This window comes from Cetorhinus maximus, chromosome 21, assembly GCF_964194155.1.
Source record: "Cetorhinus maximus chromosome 21, sCetMax3.hap1.1, whole genome shotgun sequence".
Classification (NCBI taxonomy): domain Eukaryota; kingdom Metazoa; phylum Chordata; class Chondrichthyes; order Lamniformes; family Cetorhinidae; genus Cetorhinus; species Cetorhinus maximus.
In genome coordinates this window covers 89,098,237-89,122,442 of record NC_135899.1, presented here as the reverse complement: position 1 = coordinate 89,122,442, position 24,206 = coordinate 89,098,237, and the positions used below count along the sequence as shown (strand labels likewise).

The 24,206-nt window shown below is 45.9% G+C and overlaps 1 protein-coding gene, 1 long non-coding RNA gene and 3 other non-coding genes across 8 annotated transcripts in view; 1 reads left to right on the top strand and 4 right to left on the bottom strand.

Annotated features, from left to right (window-relative positions):
* Window positions 1-15,172: 15,172 nt before the first annotated feature.
* On the bottom strand, window positions 15,173-18,014 carry LOC144696118 (uncharacterized). Of its 2 annotated transcripts, none has more exons than XR_013580071.1 (5): window positions 17,877-18,014; window positions 16,669-16,760; window positions 16,051-16,111; window positions 15,624-15,677; window positions 15,173-15,361 (listed from the first exon to the last, which is right to left on the bottom strand). It is a non-coding gene; the product is annotated as an uncharacterized LOC144696118 (long non-coding RNA). The 2 variants fall into 2 exon arrangements; XR_013580070.1 differs by lacking the exon at window positions 17,877-18,014 and adding an exon at window positions 17,366-17,457.
* LOC144696188 (small nucleolar RNA SNORD99) lies at window positions 15,440-15,514 on the bottom strand. The gene has a single exon (XR_013580102.1). It is a non-coding gene; the product is annotated as a small nucleolar RNA SNORD99 (small nucleolar RNA).
* LOC144696177 (small nucleolar RNA SNORA44) lies at window positions 16,249-16,384 on the bottom strand. Its single transcript, XR_013580094.1, has one exon. It is a non-coding gene; the product is annotated as a small nucleolar RNA SNORA44 (small nucleolar RNA).
* Window positions 16,961-17,108, bottom strand: LOC144696176 (small nucleolar RNA SNORA16B/SNORA16A family). The gene has a single exon (XR_013580093.1). It is a non-coding gene; the product is annotated as a small nucleolar RNA SNORA16B/SNORA16A family (small nucleolar RNA).
* Window positions 17,906-24,206, top strand: part of LOC144696117 (synapse-associated protein 1-like) — a 32,107-nt gene continuing 25,806 nt past the window's right edge. For all 3 annotated transcript variants that reach the window (XM_078567419.1, XM_078567418.1, XM_078567417.1), the window contains exon 1: window positions 17,906-18,074. In XM_078567419.1, coding sequence (XP_078423545.1) covers window positions 17,906-18,074 — 169 coding nt within the window. The remainder of the gene's footprint in view (window positions 18,075-24,206) is intronic.

The following is a 24,206-nucleotide window of genomic DNA, read 5'->3' as shown; positions in this document are numbered from 1 at the left end:
TCTCCTTTGTCAGCAATACTCAAGCTCTGTGCCACCAAATGACTAAACGGCAATTGGAAGAATGAACAGTTAATCTGTTTTCATTGTGTTGAGATGAATGTTGATCAGGACACCAGGAGAGATCCTGCTTTTCTTCAAAAAAGTGTCCTGAGATCTCCCAATGTCCACCTGAACAGTTGGGACATGGCCTCATCTAAACATCTCTACTGAAAAGATGGCGCCTGCAACAATACAGCACTCATTCAGCACTGTACTTTAAGTCTTAACCTAGATTATATACTTATGTCCTTGAGGGAGCTGGACCAATACACCATTAGAGAAGCTGGTGGTGTAGTGGGAATGTCATTGGGCTAGTAACCCAGATACCCAGGCTAATGCTCTGGGGATGAGGGTTCAAATCCCACTATGGTAGTTGGTGGCATTTGAATTCAAAAAATATATCTGGAGCATAAAGTTAATGGTGACCATGACAACTGCTGTAAAAACTCACCTGGTTCACTAATGCCCCTTTAGGGAAGGGAAATCTACTACTGTCTGTCCGACATCAATGTGCTTGACTATAAACTACTCCTTGAAATGGACTCAAGCCACTCAGTTCACAGGCAATTGGTGCTGGCCCTGCCATTAAAGAAGCAAAACATTTTGATCAGAGGTGAGTGTTATCACAAACACATGTTGACATTGATCTGACACTGACACTCTCTAACACCATAAAGATGTTCAGACGTTTTTGTGACCAAAGTTATTCTCATGACATTTAATGTTATACCCGTGTTGACACACACGTATCTGCATTGAACTCTGAAATGAATAGAACAGATCGTTAAAAAAAAGGGTGCAAAAGGATGCAGGAAAATTGCTGTTATGAGAACTATGCACTTGCCTACAAAGATTCACCAGCTCATCAGGAAACAATACCGTCGGCTATAAAACTATCAGTGCTCTGTATAGTATGATGCACGTCAGTTACCATCAAAAATGAAATGAAATTGTGGTTTCCCACACAAGTGAAATGAAAAGTTTCCACTTTATTGCAAATGATGCTTAGGTCATAAAGCACAATTGAAAATAAAAGGAACTTCAGTTTGGCCACCTACAGACGTTTCCTACAGAAAAAAACACTGTCCCACTTATGCCAGTTTAACCTGTAGTTTCCAACAGGCAAAATGTTAAAGCAGGGCTTCATGATGGTTACAAAATGGCACTGGACTGAGCACAAGCACAGTTTGGGGAGACCTGATGGTTATAGAGGAGCAAAGAACTTGTGGAACTTAAATCTGCGCCACAGAATCATTTCTGTTTTTAATTAATATTCTGCCCTCCATTCTTGAAGGTGGTGATTCATGTCAGGGTACTATTAACTTCAACACCCCCACAGTGTTTTGCCCAAGTTTACTCTTCGTGTGTGAGCCCAGAAAGTGAGTGTTCGAAAGCTGTTAAGAGTGTTGAGGCCACCACAGTCACACCAGATCCTGCCCTCCCTCACATCAATGCTTCCCGGCAGTGGTCGGTCACTACACAATAATTGGCAACCTGCCTGACCAATTCCGCCACCCCGCAAACCCATCCCCAGCCCTAGTCCAGGGTTAACTGAGGTTAACTACTGTTTACCACTGTCCTGCTGAGATTAGCCAATACAGCTCAGACTGCAGATTGCATCTTAGACATTATCCTGATCTCTGGCTTACGCATTGCCTTCACCAACACAGCAATCAATAGATCTTGTTGGCATGGTTTTCAATGAGGATTGTGCAACAGTTGGTCCCAAATCAGCCTTGGAAGAGGCCTTGGAACACACAATGAGCTGGAAGAAAGCTCTTTTGTCTTTGGCAAAGGTTGGCAATGGTAGTTACCCATTCAATTTTTAAAGTGCATGTGCTTATTTCTGTGTCATTTGATGTGAAGTCAATAATAATAATTGTTGTTTTCAATAAATTTTAATTATCAGCAAAGGCTGAATTTCCAATCCTACTTGCTGACCAATTCCAGAAGTGGCCCATGGTACAAACCTTGGGGGCCCAATTTTAGCTCTGTCTAAGTGAGTTAAAATCAGGACCAAAACGAGTTTCTGCCTGGCCTGTATCCAGTCCTCTACCTCATCCATCTCTGAGCCAAGCACCAGGAGAGTGAGGCCAAATCTAATTTTCTTCTCCTGCGAGGTACTAAGATGCTTGATGTGCACGAAGCAGCTTTGCAAATGAGGAATGCGCTGAACACGTGTCACATGAGTGCATGATCCAGACAGTCCTGGACAGAAAAACTGGGAGATATTTCCAGATAGAGAGATAAGGGTATAGCTGCTTGGGCTGTGCCATGTCAAATAAACAGGAACTCCACTTGTTGACATGACAAACACTATGATAAGTGCTCTGAGTTAGTTTTTACTGTAGAAATGCTGGAATAAGTCCCACTTTAACTACACGGAACTACTGAAATAAGAGCAAAATGCTGCAGATGCTGGAAATCTGAAATAAAAACAGAAAGTGATTCAGTTAATTAAATAAATCTGGAATATAAAGTTAGTACTAGCAATGAAGACAATGAAACTCTCAGGTTGTTATAAAATCCCAACTGGTTCACAAATGTCCTTTAGGGCAGCAGACATGAAGTCCTTACCCAGTCTGGTTTATATGTGACTCCAGACCCACAGCAATGTGATTGGCTCAAAACCGCCCTCTGAAATGGCCAAACAAGCCAAGTTGCCACCACCGCCTTCTCGGGGGTAATTCAGGGTGGGCAACAAATGCTGGATGTGCCAGTGACTCCTGCATCCTGTGAATGATTTAAATTTTAAAAAGTGGTCTAGCAGCCTCTGCAGCAGGCCTGGCTGCATCTGTGGAGAGGGAAACAGAGTTTACATTTTGAGTCAAGTATGACTTCTTCAGAACTGAAGAGAGGTAGGAATGTGATGGGTTCTATGCTGCTGAAAGGGGGAAAGGGGAGAAAGAACAAAAGAGAAAGTCTGGGATAGGGTAGAGGGCGGGAGAGATTAAATAATAAAGATGACAAGGAACAAAAAGCAAAGGGAGTTGTAATGGTTGTAGTAAAGAAACAAAGCATTGGTCCAGAGTGAGTATTATTGGCAGAATAATGAACAGCTCTGTCTGAGAACAAGAACATGAAAGCAAGATACAGACTGGCACTCAGCAAAAAAAAACATCAAAATAGAGGACAGGGTTCATGGTCTGAAGTTGTTGAACTCAATGTCGAGTCCAGAAGGCTGTAAAGTGCCTAACTGTATGATGAGGAGCTGTTTCTCAAGCTCCTGTTGAGCTTCACTGAAGACTTGCAGCAGGCTGAGAACTGAAATGTGAGCCTGAGAGCAAGGTGGTAAATTAACATGGCAAGCAACTGGAAGCCCAGGGCCATGGAACTACTGAAGTCCTTGCATTGTACTGTTGTCATAACAAGGCATAAGAAGTTGTAATGTCTCTCCTAGGTGTGCAGTTCCTTATATTCCTACACGCACATTAAAATGTTAAGGACACCACTTTATGCTGTCAAACATTTGCACAATTTACAGTATTCCACTGGATTAATAAAGTAGAATTGTTGATTTAAACTTCTGGAAAATCCAGCCTTTGAGATAAGGTGAAACTTAGCTGAATGGCTAAAAACAACACACCAGTGCCCTCTATTGATTGAACTGAATAAGCTTTAACTGAATAAGGGATCTTTCTCCCAGCCTTTCGAGAATGGGCTGCTCCAGAGGCCCACTAGTCCCTGACCCATTCAGTCACTCTTCACATTAACAGGTTACTTGACTGTGAACCAGGCAATTTGCCAAATCCTCTTGACACCCTCATTCCAACATTTGCATTGCAGTCACCTGACTCTTTTTTTTTCCATTTCTCAATTGAGGGCTGCAGAGGCTGCTAGACCACTTTTTTAAAATTTAAATCATTCACAGGATGCAGGAGTCACTGGCACATCCAGCATTTGTTGCCCACCCTGAATGACCCCCGAGAAGGCGGTGGTGGCAACTTGGCTTGTTTGGCCATTTCAGAGGGCGGTTTTGAGCCAATCACATTGCTGTGGGTCTGGAGTCACATATAAACCAGACTGGGTAAGGACTTCATGTCTGCTGCCCTAAAGGACATTTGTGAACCAGTTGGGATTTTATAACAACCTGAGAGTTTCATTGTCTTCATTGCTAGTATTAACTTTATATTCCAGATTTATTTAATTAACTGAATTTAAATTCCCTAACTGGTGGGATTTTACCACTCATCTCTGGATTACTGTCCAGTAACACAACCACTATGCGACCATACACATTAACCATTGCATCCCAATTGCTTCTGCAGTGTAAACCTGGTGTCCAAACTAGGACCTTCCAGGTCAGGGAGACTCAAACAATCACTTTTTGGGGCATATTCATTGTGTAAGCTGTTTCTTAGTGGCAACACTCTCACATCTGAGTTATAAGGTTGTAGATTCAAATTCCCACTCCAGAGATTCGAGCACCAAATCTAGGCTGACACTCCGGTGCGTCACTGGGAGCGCTGCATTGTTGGAGATGGTGTCCTTCAGTTGAGATATTAAATTGTCAGGTGGATGTAATAGATTGTGGTGCACTATTTTTGAAGAAGAATGGGAAATCTCCCCAGTGTCCTGCATTGTGACTACACTTCAAAAGTGCTTGATTGGCATTAGGAGGTTGTGAATGGCTCTATATAGAAGCAAAATTCTCTGTTTGTTAAACGAACAAATGCAATAGTCTTGATGTTGTAGGAGCTGCAGTTTGGTCCTTTGATTTCTAAAACATACATCACTGTAATGGAACATGGCAGTGAAGGCATATCGTGCTTTGGGACATACTGTGAGAAATACCTGCTCAGAAATATTAATTTGCTTTTCATAAATTGATTGGAGAAACTGTTGGTTTGGAAAAGGACTTTACATTGGGCGATTCCATTATAGATAGGGTTCTTAACTAGTTCTGGGGTTGATCCATTACTGGGTTAGCAGCAATGTGCTTTAAAGTGAAACATCAGTCAGACTTTCATTTACATCGAGTTTTTTTGGTATGACTGATTGATATGAATGAAGATGATGCACACTAAAGGGTGACTGTAGATTTTTCAAAACTGCTAGGTGCAAACCATTCCTTCATCGTCAGTGGGTCAGAATCCTGGAATTCTTTGCCTCACCATCATGAGAGAACCAGCAGCACATGGACAGCTGCATCTCAAAGAAAAGCTCACCAAGATCTTTCCATGGGCAATAAATGTGGCGATTCCAGCATTGTTCATATCACAAGATCAGGAGTTTTAAAAAAATACCCAGTTCTAAGGAAGTTAATGGAATATTAACTTAAAAATAACTGGGCGTAATATTAATGCCTGCTATTTTAGTGGAGACATTAAACAAATTAAAGTAAGCTGGCTAACTCTTAGAATGTCATCAAACGACTTAAATGTTTTTCTGCTATAATCAGCTAACAACAGTGTGCTGGATGGGGCTTATTATCTAATGTTAACGTGCTGTGACATAAAAAATTAAAACTATCTCTTGGGCAATTATATTGCAATAAATATTTCAAAATGATGTTAAGTTTGGCAATATTTCCATATGTATCCAACATCTCAACTTTCATTAGCTTAACAAATCATCCCATTACATTTTGGGTATTCGCTTGGCAGGTGCAGGCAGCAGCTAATATCTGAACACCGGTGTCTATTTCTGTCATTAGAAGTTGGCCAAGTATCCTGCAAGGTCCAGTAATGACACTGGAGGAGTGCACTACTCACATCTATGCAATCATGCATGAGCACTTGACAGAATTGCAATCATGCATGGAGATCTAGAACCTTCAGGAACACCTGCAGAAGAAGCATAACATCAGCAGTCCTAAGCTAGATAATCACTCGTGATCACTCAGATGTCTGCTATACATGCCTAAAGCTCCAATGTATAACAGGATCTCCTGCCCAGCTTCAACATGCTGGGATAAAAACAGAAAATGCTGGAAATACTCATCAGCATCTGCGGAGAGAGAAGTAGTGTTAACATTTCAGGTCAATGAGCTGTCGTCAGAATTGACCGAGAAAAAAAAGCAAAAAAGCTTTTTGAAACTTTCTACCACATGGCTTCAAATTATTCTTTGGTTAATGGCACCACCCAGTATCTCTAAGCCAAAGGGTGTGTGATAGAAGACATTGGGAGGAGAGGACTTGTGGAGTATTGGAGAGAAAGACCATAAGTTGCAACAAAGAAGACAATGTGAATTAAAAACAGAAAATGCTGGAAAAACTCAGCAAACCTGGCATCATCTGTGGAGAGAGAAACAGGACTAACACTTCGAGTCCATATGACTCTTCTTCAGAGCCAAGTGTTTTTTTACAAAAGTCAGTTATAGTTTTATGGTCAACATTACCGCTTTATAATTCACGATTTTTTAATTTAATTTAAATTCTACTAGCTACCATGGTGGGATTAAACTCACTCCCTAGAGCATTAGTTTGGGATTACTAGTCCAGTGACATTATGACTACACCACCAGCACCTGCTCTGAAAAAGAGTCATACAGGCTCAAGACGTTAACTATGTTTCTCTCTCCACCGATGTGGTCAGACCTGCTGAGTTTTTCCAGCATTTTCTGCTTTTATTTCAGGTTTCCAGCATTCATTTCCAGCAGTATTTTGCTTTTAAGGCAATGTGAATTCCACAGTAACTGACTCAACTCCTAATTTACCACTTGCATGGGTGAGCGCAGCTGCAACAACACTCAAGAAGTTCATTTGCATCCAGGACATAAGAGTCCACGTGGTCAATGGTCCACCCATCAGCCTAAACATCCACTTCTTCCACCACCAGCAAACTGTGGCTGTATGCGTACTATCCATAGAATGCACTGCAACAACCTGCCAAGGCCTCTTTGGCACCACTTCCCATATCAGCCACCTCCACCAGCCTGGTCACAGCTTCAAACCCAGGTTTCCCTCCAAAGTCACACACCATCCTGACTTGGACATGTATCACTTCTTTTTTATTCATCCGTGGGATGTGGGCATCATTGGCTAGGCCAGCATTTATTACCCATCCCTAATTGCCTTTGCTCAGGGACAACCCCATTGCTATGGGTCTGGAGTCACATGTAGGCCAGACCAGGTAAGGGCGGCAGATTTCCTTCCCTAAAGGGCATAGTGAGCCAGATGGGTTTTTAGATTATACTTTTATTGAATATTAGATTTTTATTGAATTCAAATTCCACCATCTGCCACGGTGAGATTCAAACCCGGGTCCCCAGAGCATTACCCTGGGCTTCTGGATTACCAGTCCAGTGACAATACCACTATGCCACTGCCACTACCTCCCCTTCATAATCACTGGGTTCAAATCCTAGAAGTCCCTGGCTAACAGCACTGAGAGAGCACCTTCACTATATGGGTTGCAACAGTTCAAGAAGGCAGCTTGCCAACGCCTTCCCAAGGGCAGTCAGAAAAGGCAATAAATACCAACCTAGTCAGTGATACCCATATCCCAAAGAATTAATTTTAAAAATACCACGACTAGATTTTGCCTGAGAAAACTTACCCACTGGCGATGTCAGCTAGCATAGTGGGCAGAAAGAGGAGCGAAGTGATCAGGAATTGGCAGCTGAGGTATAGAAGTTGGAAAGGACAAAGTAGAGATGAGGATAAGGTGCAAAATACCAAGTATTCAATGCTCCAGCGGTTGGGGGAATTGGAAGGAGGGTTGTTGGGTGGGTAGGTGAGAAGGAGGTGAGGATACAGCAGAGACACAGCACCTGAGCACACTGTCTAGGCACACATGTGAGGAATGGCTTCATGGGAGAGGTACTGGGAGCAGCTAGCATAGTAGCAGGACAATCATGTAAGAGTCAACTCTTTGGGACAGAAACAAAGAGATCACTCTCAAGATATTTAACCAATGTAGTCTGAAATTAATTTACATTACTGCACGCACGCATTTATTCTGTTGAAAAACCTGAAATCTGCACCATGTTTTCTAATCTTTTCACAGGCTGATGCCTCTGCACATAATCAATGTCTAATGTGTGTATTCAGATTATCACTTCTGTTTAAAGAGAAATGCTTATACACTGTCAGTGTTTTATTCATATGCCAAGTGTTTTGCACTGTACAGAAATCCAGCTTGTGGTAGCAGCCAAGTTCATTCCACATGAATTTGATTCAGGTTCTCAGAAGAAAAAGTTGCCCCAATTGGGCCACACAATGCGGAGTACAGGGCTGCAAATCATTGGCCTTGCTAAAAGCTCATTAGTATTTCAGAATTTAGGTAATGCACTTTGAACAATGAGACCCGCTTGGGACAATTTGCATTAGGGAGCTTGATTGTTGTACAGCCAGCAAAATATTGCTAACCTTATAGAAATATAGAGTGACCTGATGCAGCACTTTAATATTCCAAGGTGAACAACAATGACTTCACAACACAGCTGTACAGAGCTCTGAACGGTTGGCAGATGATTTTGCTGTTATTGCTACCCAATGGAACAAAGCACTGCCCAGAGTTTCACTATGTCACATACAAGAATGCAGGTTTGATCCCATGTTTTGTAAACGACTCTGTCATTATGTGGGATGGTGGAATTAGCCTCGATGACCTTGGACTATGAAGGGAAAGAAAACAAATCAGACCTGATTGTTGTCCAGTGACCTCCCCCAACCCCTGCACACAAGAGAAAATGTGCACATTGTCAAATTTCCTTCAATCTCAACGTCCTGCTTCATACATGAGCACCAACCCCTTGGCAAGGTATCAGAAAGCTGTCAACAACTGCAGAACTGTACTCAGCATGACTCATTAACTTAGAGTAAGAAAACTGGGAAAAGATTTATCACTGCAAATATTCTCTTTTACAATTTTATTCTCTTATCATAATTTTTATGTTTTGCACCATACGAGACTTTTTTCATTGCAACAGGAAACAGTATTCTATCATTAAAGAACTAAGGCACTTAAAAGGGTAATAGAAAAAGTTTATTGCATCCATTTTTTATGATTCAGGGATGTGTGCATTATTGCCTATTCCTGATTGCCCTTGAGAAGGTGGTGGTGAGCCATTTTCTTAAACCGCTGCAGTCCATGTGGTGTAGGTACAGCCACAGTGCTGTTAGGGAGGGAGATCCAGGATTTTGACCCAGCGATAGTGAAGGAACAGCGATATATTTTCAAGACAGGATGGTGACTGACTTGGAGGGGAAGTTGCAGGTGGTGGTGTTCCCATGTGTCTGCTGCCCTTGCCCTTCTAGATTGTAGAGACTGTGGGCTTGGAAGGCGCTGTTGAAGGAGTCTTGGCAAGTTACTGCAGCTCATCTTGTAGATGGTGCACACTGCTGCCACTATGCATTGGTGATGGAGGGAGTAAATGTTTATTATGGAGGGCAAGGTGCCAATCAAGCGGGCTGTTTTGTCTTTGATGGTGTCAAACTTCTTAAGTGTTTGTTAGACCTGCACTCATTCAGGCAAGTGGACAGTATTCCATCACACTCCTGACTTGTTCTGTCTGGACAGGTTTTGAGGAGTCAGGAGGTGAGTTACTCATCACAGAACTCCCAGTCTCTGACCTGCTCTTGTAACCACTGTGCTTATATGGCTGGTCCAATTAAATTTCTGGTCAATGGTCATCCTTAGGATGTTGCACAATGTTCAGCATCATTCTTGACTCCTCCAATACTGCAGCAGTCTGTGTCCATATGCAGCAAGACCCGGACAACACTCAGGTTTGGGCCGATAAATGGCAAGTAACATTCAAGCCACACAAATTCCAGGCAATGACCATCTCCAGCAAGAGAGAATCTAACCATCTCCCCTTGACATTCAATGGCATTATCATCACTGAATTCCTCACTATAAATATCCTGGAGATCACCGTTGACCAGAAACTGAACTTTACCAGCCATATAAATTCTATGGCTACAAGAGCAGGTCAGAGGCTGAGAATTCTGTGGTGAGTAACTCACCTCCTGACTCCCCAAAGCCTGTCCACCATCTACAAGACACATGTCAGGAGTGCGATGGAATACTCTCCACTTGCCTGGTGAGTGCAACTCTAAAAACATTCAATTAGCTCAACATCATTCAGGACAAAGCAGCCAATTTGATTGGCACCCCATCAACCACCTTCAACATTAATTTTCTCACCGCCGATGCACAGTTGCAGGCAGCGTGTACCATCTACAAGATGCACTTCAGCAATCACTAAAGCTCCATCAACAGCACCTTCCAAATTCACAACCTTTACCTCCTAGGGTAAGGGCAGCAGATGCTTGGGAACACCACCACCTACAAGTTCCCCTCCAGCAACGCTCCATCCTGGCTTGGAACTAGATTGCCGTTCCTTCACTGTCGCTGGAGCAAAATCTCCCTAACAGCACTGTGGGTGTACCTACACCACATGGACTGCAGCGGTTCAAGGAGACAGCTCACCACCACCTTCTCCAGAGCCATTAGGGATAGGCAATAAATGTTGGCCTCATCAGCGATGCTGACATACTGTGAAAGAATACATTTTTTTTAAACTGTTGATGGTGGGGGATTCAGTGATGGTAATCCTGTGGAATGTAATAGGAGATGGTTAGATTCTCTCATGGTCATTGCCTGGCACTTATGTGGTGAGAATGTTCCTTGCCACTTATAAACCCAAGCCTGAATATTGTCCAGGCCTTGCTGCATGCAAGCACAGCCTATTTCAGCATCTGAGGAATTGCGTATCCTATTGAACACTTGTGTAATCATTACCAAACATCCTGACTTCTGACCTCATGATGGTGAAAGGTCATTGATGAAGCAGCTGAAGATAATTGGGCCTAGGACACTGTGCTGAGGAACTCCTGTAGCGATGTCCTGGAACTGAGATGATTGGCCTCCGACAACCACAGCATCTTCCTTTGTGCTAGGTATGACTCCAGCCTTTGGCCACAATTCCCATTGCCTTTCACTTTACTAGGTCTCCTCAGTTGAATTAGTATCAACGGCATTCATTCTCACCTCGCCCCTGGAACGCAGCTCTGTTGTCAATATTTGGACCAAGGCTATAATGATGTTTGGAGCCAATTGACCCTGGCAGAATACAAACTGAGCATCAGTGAGCAGTTATTGGTGAGTAATTGCTGCTTGATAGTCCTGTCAACAACCTTTTGCATCACTTTGCTGATGATTGAGTATAGCCTGATGGGGTGGTAATTGGTGCGATTGGATTGGCCCTGCTTTTTGTGGACTGGACGTGCTGAGGTATAGAAACACATTCCTCTATTATTCAACTAATTCACGCTCATTAAATTGAAGGAAAAAAACAAGCTACCAAAAGTAGGATTTGGAGGCTTTCCAGAAAGGGTCATTCAGCTGAAGCCAATTGTCTGTGATACCATTAATAATGGGATTTCCTTCTTGGTGACATTTTGACAGCTGCTTGACCAATGGAATTACCTGATTTTCATGTTGTCCTGCGACTGCAACTCCAGGCTGACAATTATAACAAAAAACTGTCTGTGAGCCGGGGAACGTGATGTGCCTTTACTTACTTGCACTGACCACCCTGAGGATATTGTTTGCTACATTATCTCTCACTTACATAGCCAACAGCTGGTAGGGTGGAAGTTTCCGAGGATCAAAGCAGTGTCTTGCAACCCTATTCATTAGATTCTTAGCATTATTTCACCACTGAGCTTTTCAGACCATTCAATTCCCCTTATATCACATATAGTCAATAAAGAGTCCCATCCCAGAAAATGAGTTTCAATCATTAAAATTGATTCTTAAAGAGGAAATTGAAGTAATTTATCAAACAAAATGTAATCTGATCGATTCAAAACCATTACACTTTCCATTAGCGATGCAGAAAATGGGAAAAATACAGTATGTTGCCAATTTATTTTTAAACACTAGGCTGAAATCTGGATATTATGGTGCATTCATTTTTCTCGTTTCATCTCTGCCCTGAGTTCAAAGGAGTACAGGAGCATAATGATTATGTTACTGGCTAGTAATCCAGAAGCCTAGCCTAACAATTGGGAGATATGAGTTCAAGTCCCACCATGGTAACAGGGAAATTTAAATTCAATTAATTAAATGACTCTAGAATAAAAAACACGTATAATTAACTGGTGCCATAAAACTACCAGATTGTTGTAAAAGCCCAACTGATTCACTAATGCCCTTTAGGAAAGCAAGTCTGCATTCCTACCCAGTCTGGCCTACATATCATGGCAGTGTGATTGATTTTTAAATGCCCTCTGAAATGACCTAGCAAGCCACTTGCTTGCATTCGAAAAAGTGGCTCAGCCCCCACCTTCTCAACAACAATTAGGGATCAGCAATAAATACTGGCTACAGCCAGTGATACCCACCTCCCATATGAATAAAGAAAAAACAATCCACTGATTGATTAGGATTCTCTGCAAATTATGCTTAGATAACTTCAATATCCCCTAATAAAGCTCCCCATTACTCAACACATAAATGCACTGTCTGACATAGCACTGACACATATACTCCAGCAAGGGTACATATTGGATCCCTGGTATGTGCTGTTAACTGGCCCTTGGGCAATGGGTCCGTCTTTGCCCCATATCCCTTAATACCTTTGGTTAATTAAAATCCATCAATCTCATTTAAAGTTAGCAATTGATCCAGCGTCTATTGTCAACTGTAAACAAGTGTTCCATGCTTCTACCACCCTTTGTGTGTAGAGAAGTGTTTCCTAATTTCACTCCAGATAGGTCTGGCTCTAATTTTTAGGTCATTTCCTCCATGCAATATACTTTTTAAAAAATTCACTCAGAGGATGTGAGCATCACTGGCTAGGCCAGCATTTATTACCCATCCCTAATTGCCCTTGAGAAGGTGGTGGTGAGCTGCCTTCTTGGACCACTGCAGTCCATGTGGTGTAGGTACACCCACAGTGCTGTTTGGGAGGGAGTTGCAGGATTTTGACCCAGCGAGTGTGAGGAAACAGCGATATATTTCCAAGTCAGGATGGTGAGTGGCTTGGAGGGGAACTGCCAGGTCGTAGTGTTCCCATGTGTCTGCTGCCCTTGTCCTTCTAGATGGTAATGGTCGTGGGTTCGGAAGATGCTGCCAAAGGAGGCTTGGCGAGCTCCTGCAGTGCATCTTGTATATGGTACACACTGCTGCCACTGTGCATCGGTGGTGGGAGTGAATGTTTGTGGATAGGGTGCCAATCAAGCAGGCTGCTTCCCCCTGAATTGTGTCAAGCTTCTTGAGTGTTGCAGGAGTTGTACTCATACAGGCAACTGGGGAGTATTCCATCACACTCCTGACTTGTGCCTTGTGAATGGTGGACAGGCTTTTGAATCAGGAGGTGAGTTACTTGCTACAGGATTCCTAGCCTCTGACCTGCTCTTGTAGCCACAGTATTTATATAGCTAGTTCAGTTCAGTTCAATTTTTGGTCAATGGTAACCCCCCAGGATGTTGATAGTGGGTGATTCAGTGATGGTAATGCCATTGGTCAGGGGGTGATGGTCTTGTTGGCAATTGTCATTGCTTGACACTTGTGTGGCACAAGTTACTAGTCACTTCTCAGCCCAGTCTCAGTACCTGAGACTAGTGCTGAACATTGTTCAATCAGCAAACATGATGTTGCAGATATTCACTGACAGATTAAGAACATAAGGAATATGAGCAGAAGGCTACCATATGATATGTAGAGCCTTCTCCACCATTGAGCATGATCATGGCTGATCTTGGGCTTCAGCTCCATTTTTCCCCCACCCATGACCAAAAATCTGCATCTCATCCAAAACCTATTCAATAATGGCATATCCACAACCCTTCAAGTGAATAAATTTCTCATTACAGTTCAGTGATCAGCCCCTTATCCTCAATCTGTGGTCTTGTTCTAGAATGGCCAACTAGGGGTAAGTAACCCCAATATGCACTGTCAAGCCCCTTCATAATCATGAATATTCCAATGCATTCATCTCATTCTAAATTCTCACCAAAGCCCCACACAATTGCATTAGGGCTTTATTCTTGTACTCGAAACCCCTTGCAATAAAGGCCAACCTGTCATTTGCTTTCTTAATTGTTTACTGTGCCTGCATGCTGTGTTCTTTGTATCAGCACTAAGTCTGAGGAACACTTACAAGTTTCACACCTTAAAAAATATTCTGCTTTTCTCACTTACCCATACTTCACCACCTACCATCTTGTTACCTGCTCACAACCCATCTCTTAGCATTCTGTACCCTCCTCAGCACAAAGCTAGGTGAGAATGTATCAGTTTTTGTCCAAGTTTGTTGTTGTGATGTATCCAAGTCATTAATAGGTTGTCAATAGCCAAAGTCCCAGAACTGATCCTTGTGGCACTAGTTACAGCCCACCAACTTGATAATGCCCCATATATCCCTACTCTGCTCCCTGTCCATTAACCAATCCTCTCCTCTATCCATGTTAATAATCACCCCCAACATTAGGTCCAGATTGCTGCAATAACCACAGCCTGAAGATTGTAACAGGTCACATCTTCTGGAAAAGGCTTGCATTTATATAGTTCCTTTCACAACCTCAGGACACTTCAAATCACTGATTGGTCAGGACACATTCCCCAGAGTGCAGTACAGCACTGGAGGAGTGGCAGCTTTCATTGTGCTGAAGTCTTGAAGTCAGACTTAGCCTTCTAACTCAAGGGTGCCACCAACTGAGCCACAACTCACTATACAGTACAGTAAATGCAATGCTCACATGAAATGGGCACAGTAGACCAGGACATTTGAATGGATTAATTATTTTGCTCAGTAAAGCTTCATCCTTGACTTTCAGTATTAACTTGACTGTAAGCCTTAAGACATCCCCACTAAGTTTCTAAATGCATGCTCAGCTGTCACTTGACAGTAACCATTTTGAATGGGTTTTCAAAGATCAAATTAAGCTCAAATGAATTCCCTTTAGACATTTTCACTTCTGCAATATTGAAAACATTAGCCAAACTACTAAAATTCAGCTATCCCCCAAAACTCTTGTTGCTTTATCCTCCTCAACCAGTCCCCACAGGATTAAGGAGGACAAGAACTAAACTCAGCTCCTCACTGTCCACTGGTTATCACAGCTAGGTACATACTCTGGAACCAACCCCTCAACAGCCAATACCAGGCTTGTTTTGCAGTCAAGATCTCACTGGTAAAGATATTCTTTAACCTTAACAAATCACAAATACAACCTTTAACCAGAAAAATAGGCTTTATTAATACACCAGCAGACCAATAAATTGCATCAGCTTCAAGTTGTTAATAGAACAGTAGAAACATAGCCAGTCAGACATCAGAGTCTGTGGGAGTCAATATTCCAAGATGACGCTGCTTCCAAGGTTCAAAGCACTGCATGATTTTCCACTGTGGCCATCACTGCACCTGTAAGCAAGCCCCAAAAACCAAGATGAAACAGCTGAAAATTTGAATTACTTTCAAAAACAAATCACATTGCAACACCACTGATCTCAGCCCCATATCCGCAAGCATCATCCAACAGTCCACAATATTAAAAAATCATCATCATTGATCAGCAATATTACAGCATTAACCACTGGAAATGCATGAAGCTTAGGAATGCATTTGCCAGACAGCAAAATAGAAGGCTGTCAGCCACACAAGATTGAAAGTCAAGAACGCTTACCATTTTGGGTGCATCCAAACTAACCATCTTGGTTAGAAATCTCCCATTCAACTTCTGTAAGCAACCTAAACAAAATTGGTATAAGTTAGATTAAACAGTAATTTGTGAAACATATCTATTCAATAAGTAAAGTGCATGTCTTAACCAACTCTGACCACCATAGAACAATCCAGATGATGCTCCAGTCATTTAATTATTCTATACCTCCGTAATTGACCATAAGACTGGTGGAACAAGCCTTATGGGAAAGGGTGGAGGATATGCAACTAGCACTCTTGTCTAACTTTGCTAACATGATGAAATTAATGCATTACACCAAGCATCTATTACTGCAATAGCAGATCAATATTAGTAGAATGCCCAAGGTGATTTAATTATTTCAACAAAGATACCATTAACCCAGATCCAGCGCACCAGTTAAACCTACCTGCATGCATCCATCACCTACAACAGGAACACGACATCAGAAATGACCAATCTGGAGGGCCCTGCAAAAGAACGCAAAACTCATGCTCAATTAATGTACACAGATTTAAAACAGTAGACATATTTATAAGCATCTACATCAGAGTTAGGCTCACTAAACAGAAAGCACTCAACACCCACTGTTACACCAACTGCTGTAAGATGTAGGAGAGTAGAGTGACAATCAGAGGAAATACAGGACCAATGCTGTCAAAGTCTCCCCAATTTTCTCTTGCATGTTGTTGGAGAATCCACAACTACTAACTGTGAAGCTGCAGCTCTCGGTTACCATGCATCAAGATGGCAACATCAGGCCTACACAAATTTATGCCAGTTTGACAATGCCATACTTAAAAATCCAGGTTTTTAAAGCCTCTCCCTCTTCCACCCACCCCCCACCCCCCCCCCCCCCCGCCGACCCTCCCCCTCTAAATTGCTGATTAATTACAAATAAGATTAGCAACTAATGGGAAAAAAAACCATCGGCACAACTTAACCGCACTGAATTACTAGCTTTAATCATTCACTAGGTCCTTGGTGGCCACATCAGGAATGAGTTAACAATTTTCATCGTACTTACCACAATCATCTTTGAAGCTTTACCTGGGAGAGTTAATGCTGCACATAGCAGCAAAGGCTATAGACAGAAGTCAATGTTCTGTAACAAAACATCTGTAATAAATAGGACATCAAGGTCAAAAAATGCCAGGGGTACAAAAAAAAAATCTGATAAACCGATACTGCTAATCATCATTTCACACCAATTAAAACACCACAAAAGAATAGCCCAACACAGCAATAGTGGTAATTAGTAATATTTAACATAAAATTGCTGAAATGCTACCAATCTTAAATCTAAAAAAAGGTACTGACATTGTTCTCCATTCTTATGTTGCTAAATCAGATACAACAATAAAACTGAGCAGCGACCGTCAATGGAAATAAATTTTTAATCTAGGCGCCTGTTTTGACCACATGAGCTACAGGATCAAGCTCCACATGCCTTCGATCAGGGCCTGGCTTTCTGAAGTTCAACCTAGGAAGGCCATCTATCTGTGCACATCCAGGGCAGAGCAGAGGCGGAGAACATAGAATCACTTACACCCGTCCTTGGTATCAGGGTCTAAAAAGTCAGTCAGGGCTTCTTCCATTAAATAGGTTACTCACCCTGTAGAGTGGGGTTGGGTTGAGGGAGGGGGGAGTTATTGCCCCCAAAAACTACAGGGGGAAAAAAAGACATACTCAAAAAATAGTCAAAAAAGAAAATAAATTAATACCTTAGGAAAATAGTGGCAGGAGTCTTAAAATGTTATACAACACATAAAGTGGAGGATGGCACTGGATTACACCCATCACCCTTCCACCTCCATGGCAGCAGAGCGAGAGAAAGAGGGCATCCAGACGGCGCGCCGGCCTTTTATTGACTGACGGTCGCACTCGCTGATTGGTCGGATAATGTCATCTGACCGTAGCGCTCCACCGCGCCTGCGCCATGCCTGCCGCTGCGCATTGTGGTTCCCCAGGCTGTCCGCGATGGAGCAGAAACCGATTCAAAACTTTGCCGAGCAGTTCAGTCCAGTCCAGTCCAGGGGCGCCGGCAGTCTCCAGGGTCCTGATTTGGGAGGGGGTTTTCGAAAGGTGGGTGATGGGCTGGGGGAATGGACTACTAATCCCAGAGTGCTTTGCGGGGGGCCGGCGGGTCAGAGGTGCGTAGCAACCGGAGGGTCACGTGATCCCCCCTATTTCCACACACCCCACCCCCCCGCCCTGCCCAGGGCCCGTGTTTACCCACAGCCTGAGGCCTGCCCTGAGTCGCTATGTTCCGGCCGCTCTCCATCACTGACTGGCTGGGAGGCGGCAGCAAGCCCCAGTCCGCCGCATCCGAGGAGGAGAGGCTGCTGCTGACAGCGGGGGCGGAGGATTCGGAGGCGCCGCCGCCAGGGACCGGAGCGGGAGCGGTTCTGGAGCAGGCCAAAGGGATGGGAAGTGAGTGAGTGACAAACACAACAACATCCCCATCTTCCCCCCCGCCGCCCCCCGCCCCTCTTCCCCCCCGCCCCCCGCCCCTCTTCCCCCCCCGCCCCCCGCCCCTCTTCCCCCCCCGCCCCCCGCCCCTCTTCCCCCCCCGCCCCCCGCCCCTCTTCCCCCCCCGCCCCCCGCCCCTCTTCCCCCCCCGCCCCCCGCCCCCCCGCCCCTCTTCCCCCCCGCCCCCCGCCCCCCCCGCCCCCCGCCCCCCCGCCCCTCTTCCCCCCCCGCCCCTCTTCCCCCCCCGCCCCTCTTCCCCCCCCGCCCCTCTTCCCACCCCCGCCCCTCTTCCCACCCCCGCCCCTCTTCCCACCCCCGCCCCTCTTCCCACCCCCCCTCTTCCCACCCCCCCTTCCCCCCCCTCTTCCCCCCTTCCCCCCGCTCTCCCCCCCCCTCTCCCGCCCCCCTCTCCCCCCCTCCCCCCTCTCTCCCCCCCCTCTTCTCTCCCCCCCCTCTTCTCTCCCCCCCCTCTTCTCTCCCCCCCCCTCTTCTCTCCCCCCCCTCTTCTCTCCCCCCCCTCTTCTCTCCCCCCCCTCTTCTCTCCCCCCCCTCTTCTCTCCCCCCCCTCTTCTCTCCCCCCCCTCTTCTCTCCCCCCCCTCTTCTCTCCCCCCCCTCTTCTCTCCCCCCCCTCTTCTCTCCCCCCCCTCTTCTCTCCCCCCCCTCTTCTCTCCCCCCCCTCTTCTCTCCCCCCCCTCTTCTCTCCCCCCCCTCTTCTCTCCCCCCCCTCTTCTCTCCCCCCCTCTTCTCTCCCCCCCCTCTTCTCTCCCCCCCCTCTTCTCTCCCCCCCCTCTTCTCCCCCCACCCCCCCCCTCTTCTCTCCCCCACCCCCCCTCTTCTCTCCCCCACCCCCCCTCTTCTCTCCCCCACCCCCCCTCTTCTCTCCCCCACCCCCCCTCTTCGCTCCCCCACCCCCCCTCTTCGCTCCCCCACCCCCCCTCTTCGCTCCCCCACCCCCCCCTCTTCGCTCCCCACCCCCCCCTCTTCGCTCCCCCACCCCCCCTCTTCGCTCCCCCACCCCCCCTCTTCGCTCCCCCACCCCCCCCTCTTCGCTCCCCCACCCCCCCCTCTTCGCTCCCCCACCCCCCCCTCTTCTCTCCCCCACCCCCCCCTCTTCTCTCCCCCACCCCCCCCTCTTCTCTCCCCACCCCCCCCTCTTCTCTCCCCACCCCCCCCTCTTCTCTCCCCCACCCCCCCTCTTCTCTCCCCCACCCCCCCCTCTTCTCTCCCCCACCCCCCCCTCTTCTCTCCCCCACCCCCCCCTCTTCTCTCCCCCTCCCCCCCCCCTCTTCTCTCCCCCTCCCCCCCCCCTCTTCTCTCCCCCTCCCCCCCCCTCTTCTCTCCCCCTCCCCCCCCCCTCTTCTCTCCCCTCCCCCCCCCTCTTCTCTCCCCCTCCCCCCCCCCTCTTCTCTCCCCCTCCCCCCCCCCTCTTCTCTCCCCCTCCCCCCCCCTCTTCTCTCCCCCTCCCCCCCCCCTCTTCTCTCCCCCTCCCCCCCCCTCTTCTCTCCCCCTCCCCCCCCTCTTCTCTCCCCCTCCCCCCCCCTCTTCTCTCCCCCTCCCCCCCCTCTTCTCTCCCCCTCTCCCCCCCCTCTTCTCTCCCCCTCTCCCCCCCCTCCTCTCTCCCCCTCTCCCCCCCCTCCTCTCTCCCCCTCTCCCCCCCCTCCTCTCTCCCCCTCTCCCCCCCCTCCTCTCTCCCCCTCTCCCCCCCCTCCTCTCTCCCCCTCTCCCCCCCCTCCTCTCTCCCCCTCTCCCCCCCCTCCTCTCTCCCCCTCTCCCCCCCCTCCTCTCTCCCCCTCTCCCCCCCCTCCTCTCTCCCCCTCTCCCCCCCCTCCTCTCTCCCCCTCTCCCCCCGCTCCTCTCTCCCCCTCTCCCCCCCTCCTCTCTCCCCTCTCCCCCCCTCCTCTCTCCCCCTCTCCCCCCCCCCTCTCCCCCCCTCTCCCCCCCCCTCTCCCCCCCCTCCTCTCTCCCCCTCTCCCCCCCCCTCCTCTCTCCCCCTCTCTCCCCCTCTCCCCCCCCCTCCTCTCTCCCCCTCTCCCCCCCCCTCCTCTCTCCCCCTCTCCCCCCCCTCCTCTCTCCCCCTCTCCCCCCCCTCCTCTCTCCCCCTCTCCCCCCCCCTCCTCTCTCCCCCTCCCCCTCCCCTTGCCCCCCCTCCCCACCACCTCTCCCCCTCCCCTTGTTTATGAAATAAAAGCTTTGTCTCAAGACAGAGGGTCATGTTTAGAATCAGAATGGTTACAACACAGAAGGAGGTCATTCAGCCCCTCGTGCCTCTGCCCATCTCTCTTCCAGAGCAACTCCTCTAGTTCCACTCCCCTGCCCTTTTCTGGTGGGCCTGCACACTTTTTTTCCATACAGGTGTTTGTCCAGTTCCCCCTTTGAAAGCCCTCATTGACACTGCCTCCACCACACACTCAGGCAGCGCATTCCAGGTCCCAACCACTCTGCATTAAAACAAAAAAAATTCTCATTCTGCTGTTGGTTCTTTTGTCAATCACCTCTTGTTCTAGACCCTGCTGCCATTTGAACAGTTTCTCTGAATCTTGTCTAGACTGCTTATGATTTTGAACACTTCTATCAAATCTCCTCTTAACCTTTTATTCCCCCAAGGAGAACAACCCCAGTTTCTCCAAACTGTCCATGTACTGAAGTGACTCATCCCTGGAACTATTTTTGTAAATCATTTCCGCTGTCAATGTCCTTCACGTCCTTCTTAATGTTCACCAGCCAAACATCTCTGACTTGTGGAGTTGGTAAATGAGGCAGGCTTATGGGAGTCACTCTATTTTGATAGTTGTGAATGGGATATGCTTTTGCCAGTTCATCAAATCTCTTCTGACAGTCCTGCTATAGGTTCATTAACATTCTTCAGGGAAGGGAATCATCCAGTCTACCATGCATGGAACTGCAGTTATTTACTACATGGTTGACTGTTAATGCCACTGGGCAACTCTGCTTGGGGAACAAATGCTGGCAAAAATAAAAGCCTTAATCTTATATTTATAGTCTTTAGAAGAAATTTATTCCTAAGTTGTTCCAAATTTTAGTTTTGATGAAACATCAATCATAAAGGTTGTTTATTAAAGATTTTTAAATTCTAGTTTTTCCAGAAATTTTTTTTTTTAAATGTCAAAATTCATTTCTCATGTTGAATAATAAACTGGGACCTGAATGATGATTGAGCTGTTAATCATCTGTTTCAACTCCCAATGCTTGTAGCTGACTGATCAGTGTTGGTTTAGTTTGGAGATCACTGTTAGTGTATTGTTCGACCCTGAATGTAAAACCCACACCCAATCCATCAGCAACAGCCCACTAATTCTACCCCCAAAAATGGAATGAAATTTTGGGAGAAACATTTGGGCAGAAGAATCTTGTGCAGTTGCAAAGTTAGGTCTTGAGGGAGCTTCTTGAAGTTGGAGAGAGCAACAGCAAAGGTGTGGATTCCAGGGTGTGGAGGCTGTGATAGATGAGGACCACACTGCCCCCTCTGACCCAGAGACACAGCAGGCTGTAAAATAAAAACAGGCCTGATCTGAAGCCTGAGCTCCTGTGGACTGGGCTATGGATAAGGGTCATCAACCTGAACACTAACACTCTTCCTCTCTCTCCATAGATGCTGTGAGACCTGGTGCGTATCTCCAGCATGTTTTTTTTTTCAGATTTCCAACATCTTTGCTCTTGGAACATTGTCCACCATTGTTATTCGTTTCCAAATTGAAATTTTTTTTCTACAGTGACTACTTCTTCTGATCATCAGCACTTAATTCTCTGCACTCCTGGTACAGTTGCATTTCCAGGGTGTTCGTGTTGTATTACAGATAAAATTAAGCAGCCAAATAATGTTCCAACAATACTCCAATCCTCTTACCTTAATCTGGTCTGAATGGAGGTGTCCAATCTCAAGATTGTGTGGGGTTAGGGGGGTTCAAACCTCGGTAAGGGAAAATCCTTTAATGAGCCTTGAGTGCAAAATTTGAGATGAGATTTACAATGTTCTCTGCTCTTGTGCCAAAGACATGTTGGGGCAAGATGCACTGTGAGAGGCATCGCATAAGAATCTGACCAGCTTGGGAAAGTTAGCTAATTCATTGACTTGGCAAGAAGACCCTGTAGGCTGTCTGAATTGGCTAGCACATCCACTTCGCTGAGCTAGTCAAGTGGTTGAGTTAGTCAAATGGCTGTTGAGATCAAGACTGACTGCTGCTAGGTTACACGGCTGGAAATGGCAGTCTTTTGACATGTTGGTAAGGATAGGACTTGTTCGCTGCAGGTTTCTGTTGGCCTGTCAGTTCCAGTGGAGCAGTGGAAACCACCTGCTGGTACTGTGAATTTTTATATGGTGAGGGGGAGGAGCGGGACATAGCAGTCTACAAACAATACATTTACAAAAATGCCTCTTTAGAAATCCTGAAATTTCACAGCTCTCTCATGTGTGAGGCTTAATTTTACTTGGAAACTATTCACACATCTGGGAATCCAAACTGAGCTACCAACTACACAAGTAAATACTATATTGACTCATGCCGAGTCCATTCACCTGTCACTCTCGTGCTCACTGACCCAAGTTGGTTTCCTGTCTATTAATGCCTCAAATTTGGATCTTTCATCCTTGTATCCAAATCCCTCCATGGGTGTCAGCCGTGGTTCAGTTGATAGCACTCACATCTCAGAGTCACAAGGTTCCGAGTTCAAGTCCCTCCCCAAGGGCTTGAGCACAACAATCAAGGCTGACACTCCAGTGCTGTACTGAGAGAGTACTGCACTGTCGGAAGTGCTGTCGTTCAGATGAGACATTAAACCAAGGCCCCGTCTGTCTGCTCAGGTGGCTGTAAAAGATCCATAGCACTTTTTAAAAGAAGGGCAGGGGACTAATCCCTGGTGTCATGGCTAAAGTTTATCCCTCAATCAACATCACCAAAAACAGATTGGTCATTATCACATTGTTGTTTGTGTGCAAATTGGCTGCCATGTTTCCTATAACAGTGACCATGCTTCAGAAAGTGCTTCATTGGCTGTAAGCACTTTGAGATGTTCCTTGGTTGTGAAAGGTGCCAAATAAATGTGAGTCTTTCTTCTGATCCATCCCTCCCTTTTTCCATAATTTTCTCCAGCCCTATAATTCTCTAAGGTTTCTATAACCTCCAATTGTGTTCTCCAACACATCCCCGATTTCTATCATCCCACCATAGCATCTGCGCCTTCAGATGTTTAGGTCCTAAGCTCTGGAATTCGCTCCCTAAACCTCTCCACCTCTCCTCATTTTAATGCGCTCCATATAACCTACCTCTTTAACCTTATTTTTGGTCGCTTATCCTAATACCTCCTTGTTTGGCTCTGTCAATTTTTGTTTGATTAGGATCCTGTGAATCGCCTTGAAATGTTTTACTATGTTAAAGGCACTATATAAATGCACGTTATAACACACACACATTCCACCATGCAACAGCCCTGTGCTCACTGACCTAGATGGGCGCTCGTTTCCCCAGTGCTTTCCGTTTGAAATTCTCACCCCTGTGTCTGGGTGCCTTTGCAGCCTTATCTTCCCTGCCTCTAATCTGCTCCAACCTTAAACCCTCCAATAAACCTGCATTCGTCCAACGTTGTCCTTTTAAACATCTCCCACTCCCATCACTCCATCATTAATGGTTGAGCCTTCAGCCTTCTAGGCACTATGCCCTGCATTCGCAACCTGAACACCTCTGCCTATCCACCACTCTCTCATCCTTCAAGACCCTTCTGAAAACCTTCCTCTTTGGATCTTTTAGTCACTCTTCTTAATATCTCCGTTGCCTCAGCATCCATATTTGAATACATTTCTGCAGTATTGCATGACTTGGATGTTTTCCATTGATTAAGGTACTATATAAATGTAAGTTGGTGTTTTCTTATTAGTTTCCTCAGCACTGCAATCCCTTTGCACTGATTATCCCTCACAACATTCCATTATAAAGTAATGTCAATCATATGACATACAGCAAGTGTCACTTCAGTGACACTGTCACTGATTATGGATTGACGTGCGACCTAGTTCCTTAGCCATCGCTTATTAAGTGGTTTTGCAATCTGTGTCAGCTCCAATGTTTCCCCAGTGATGA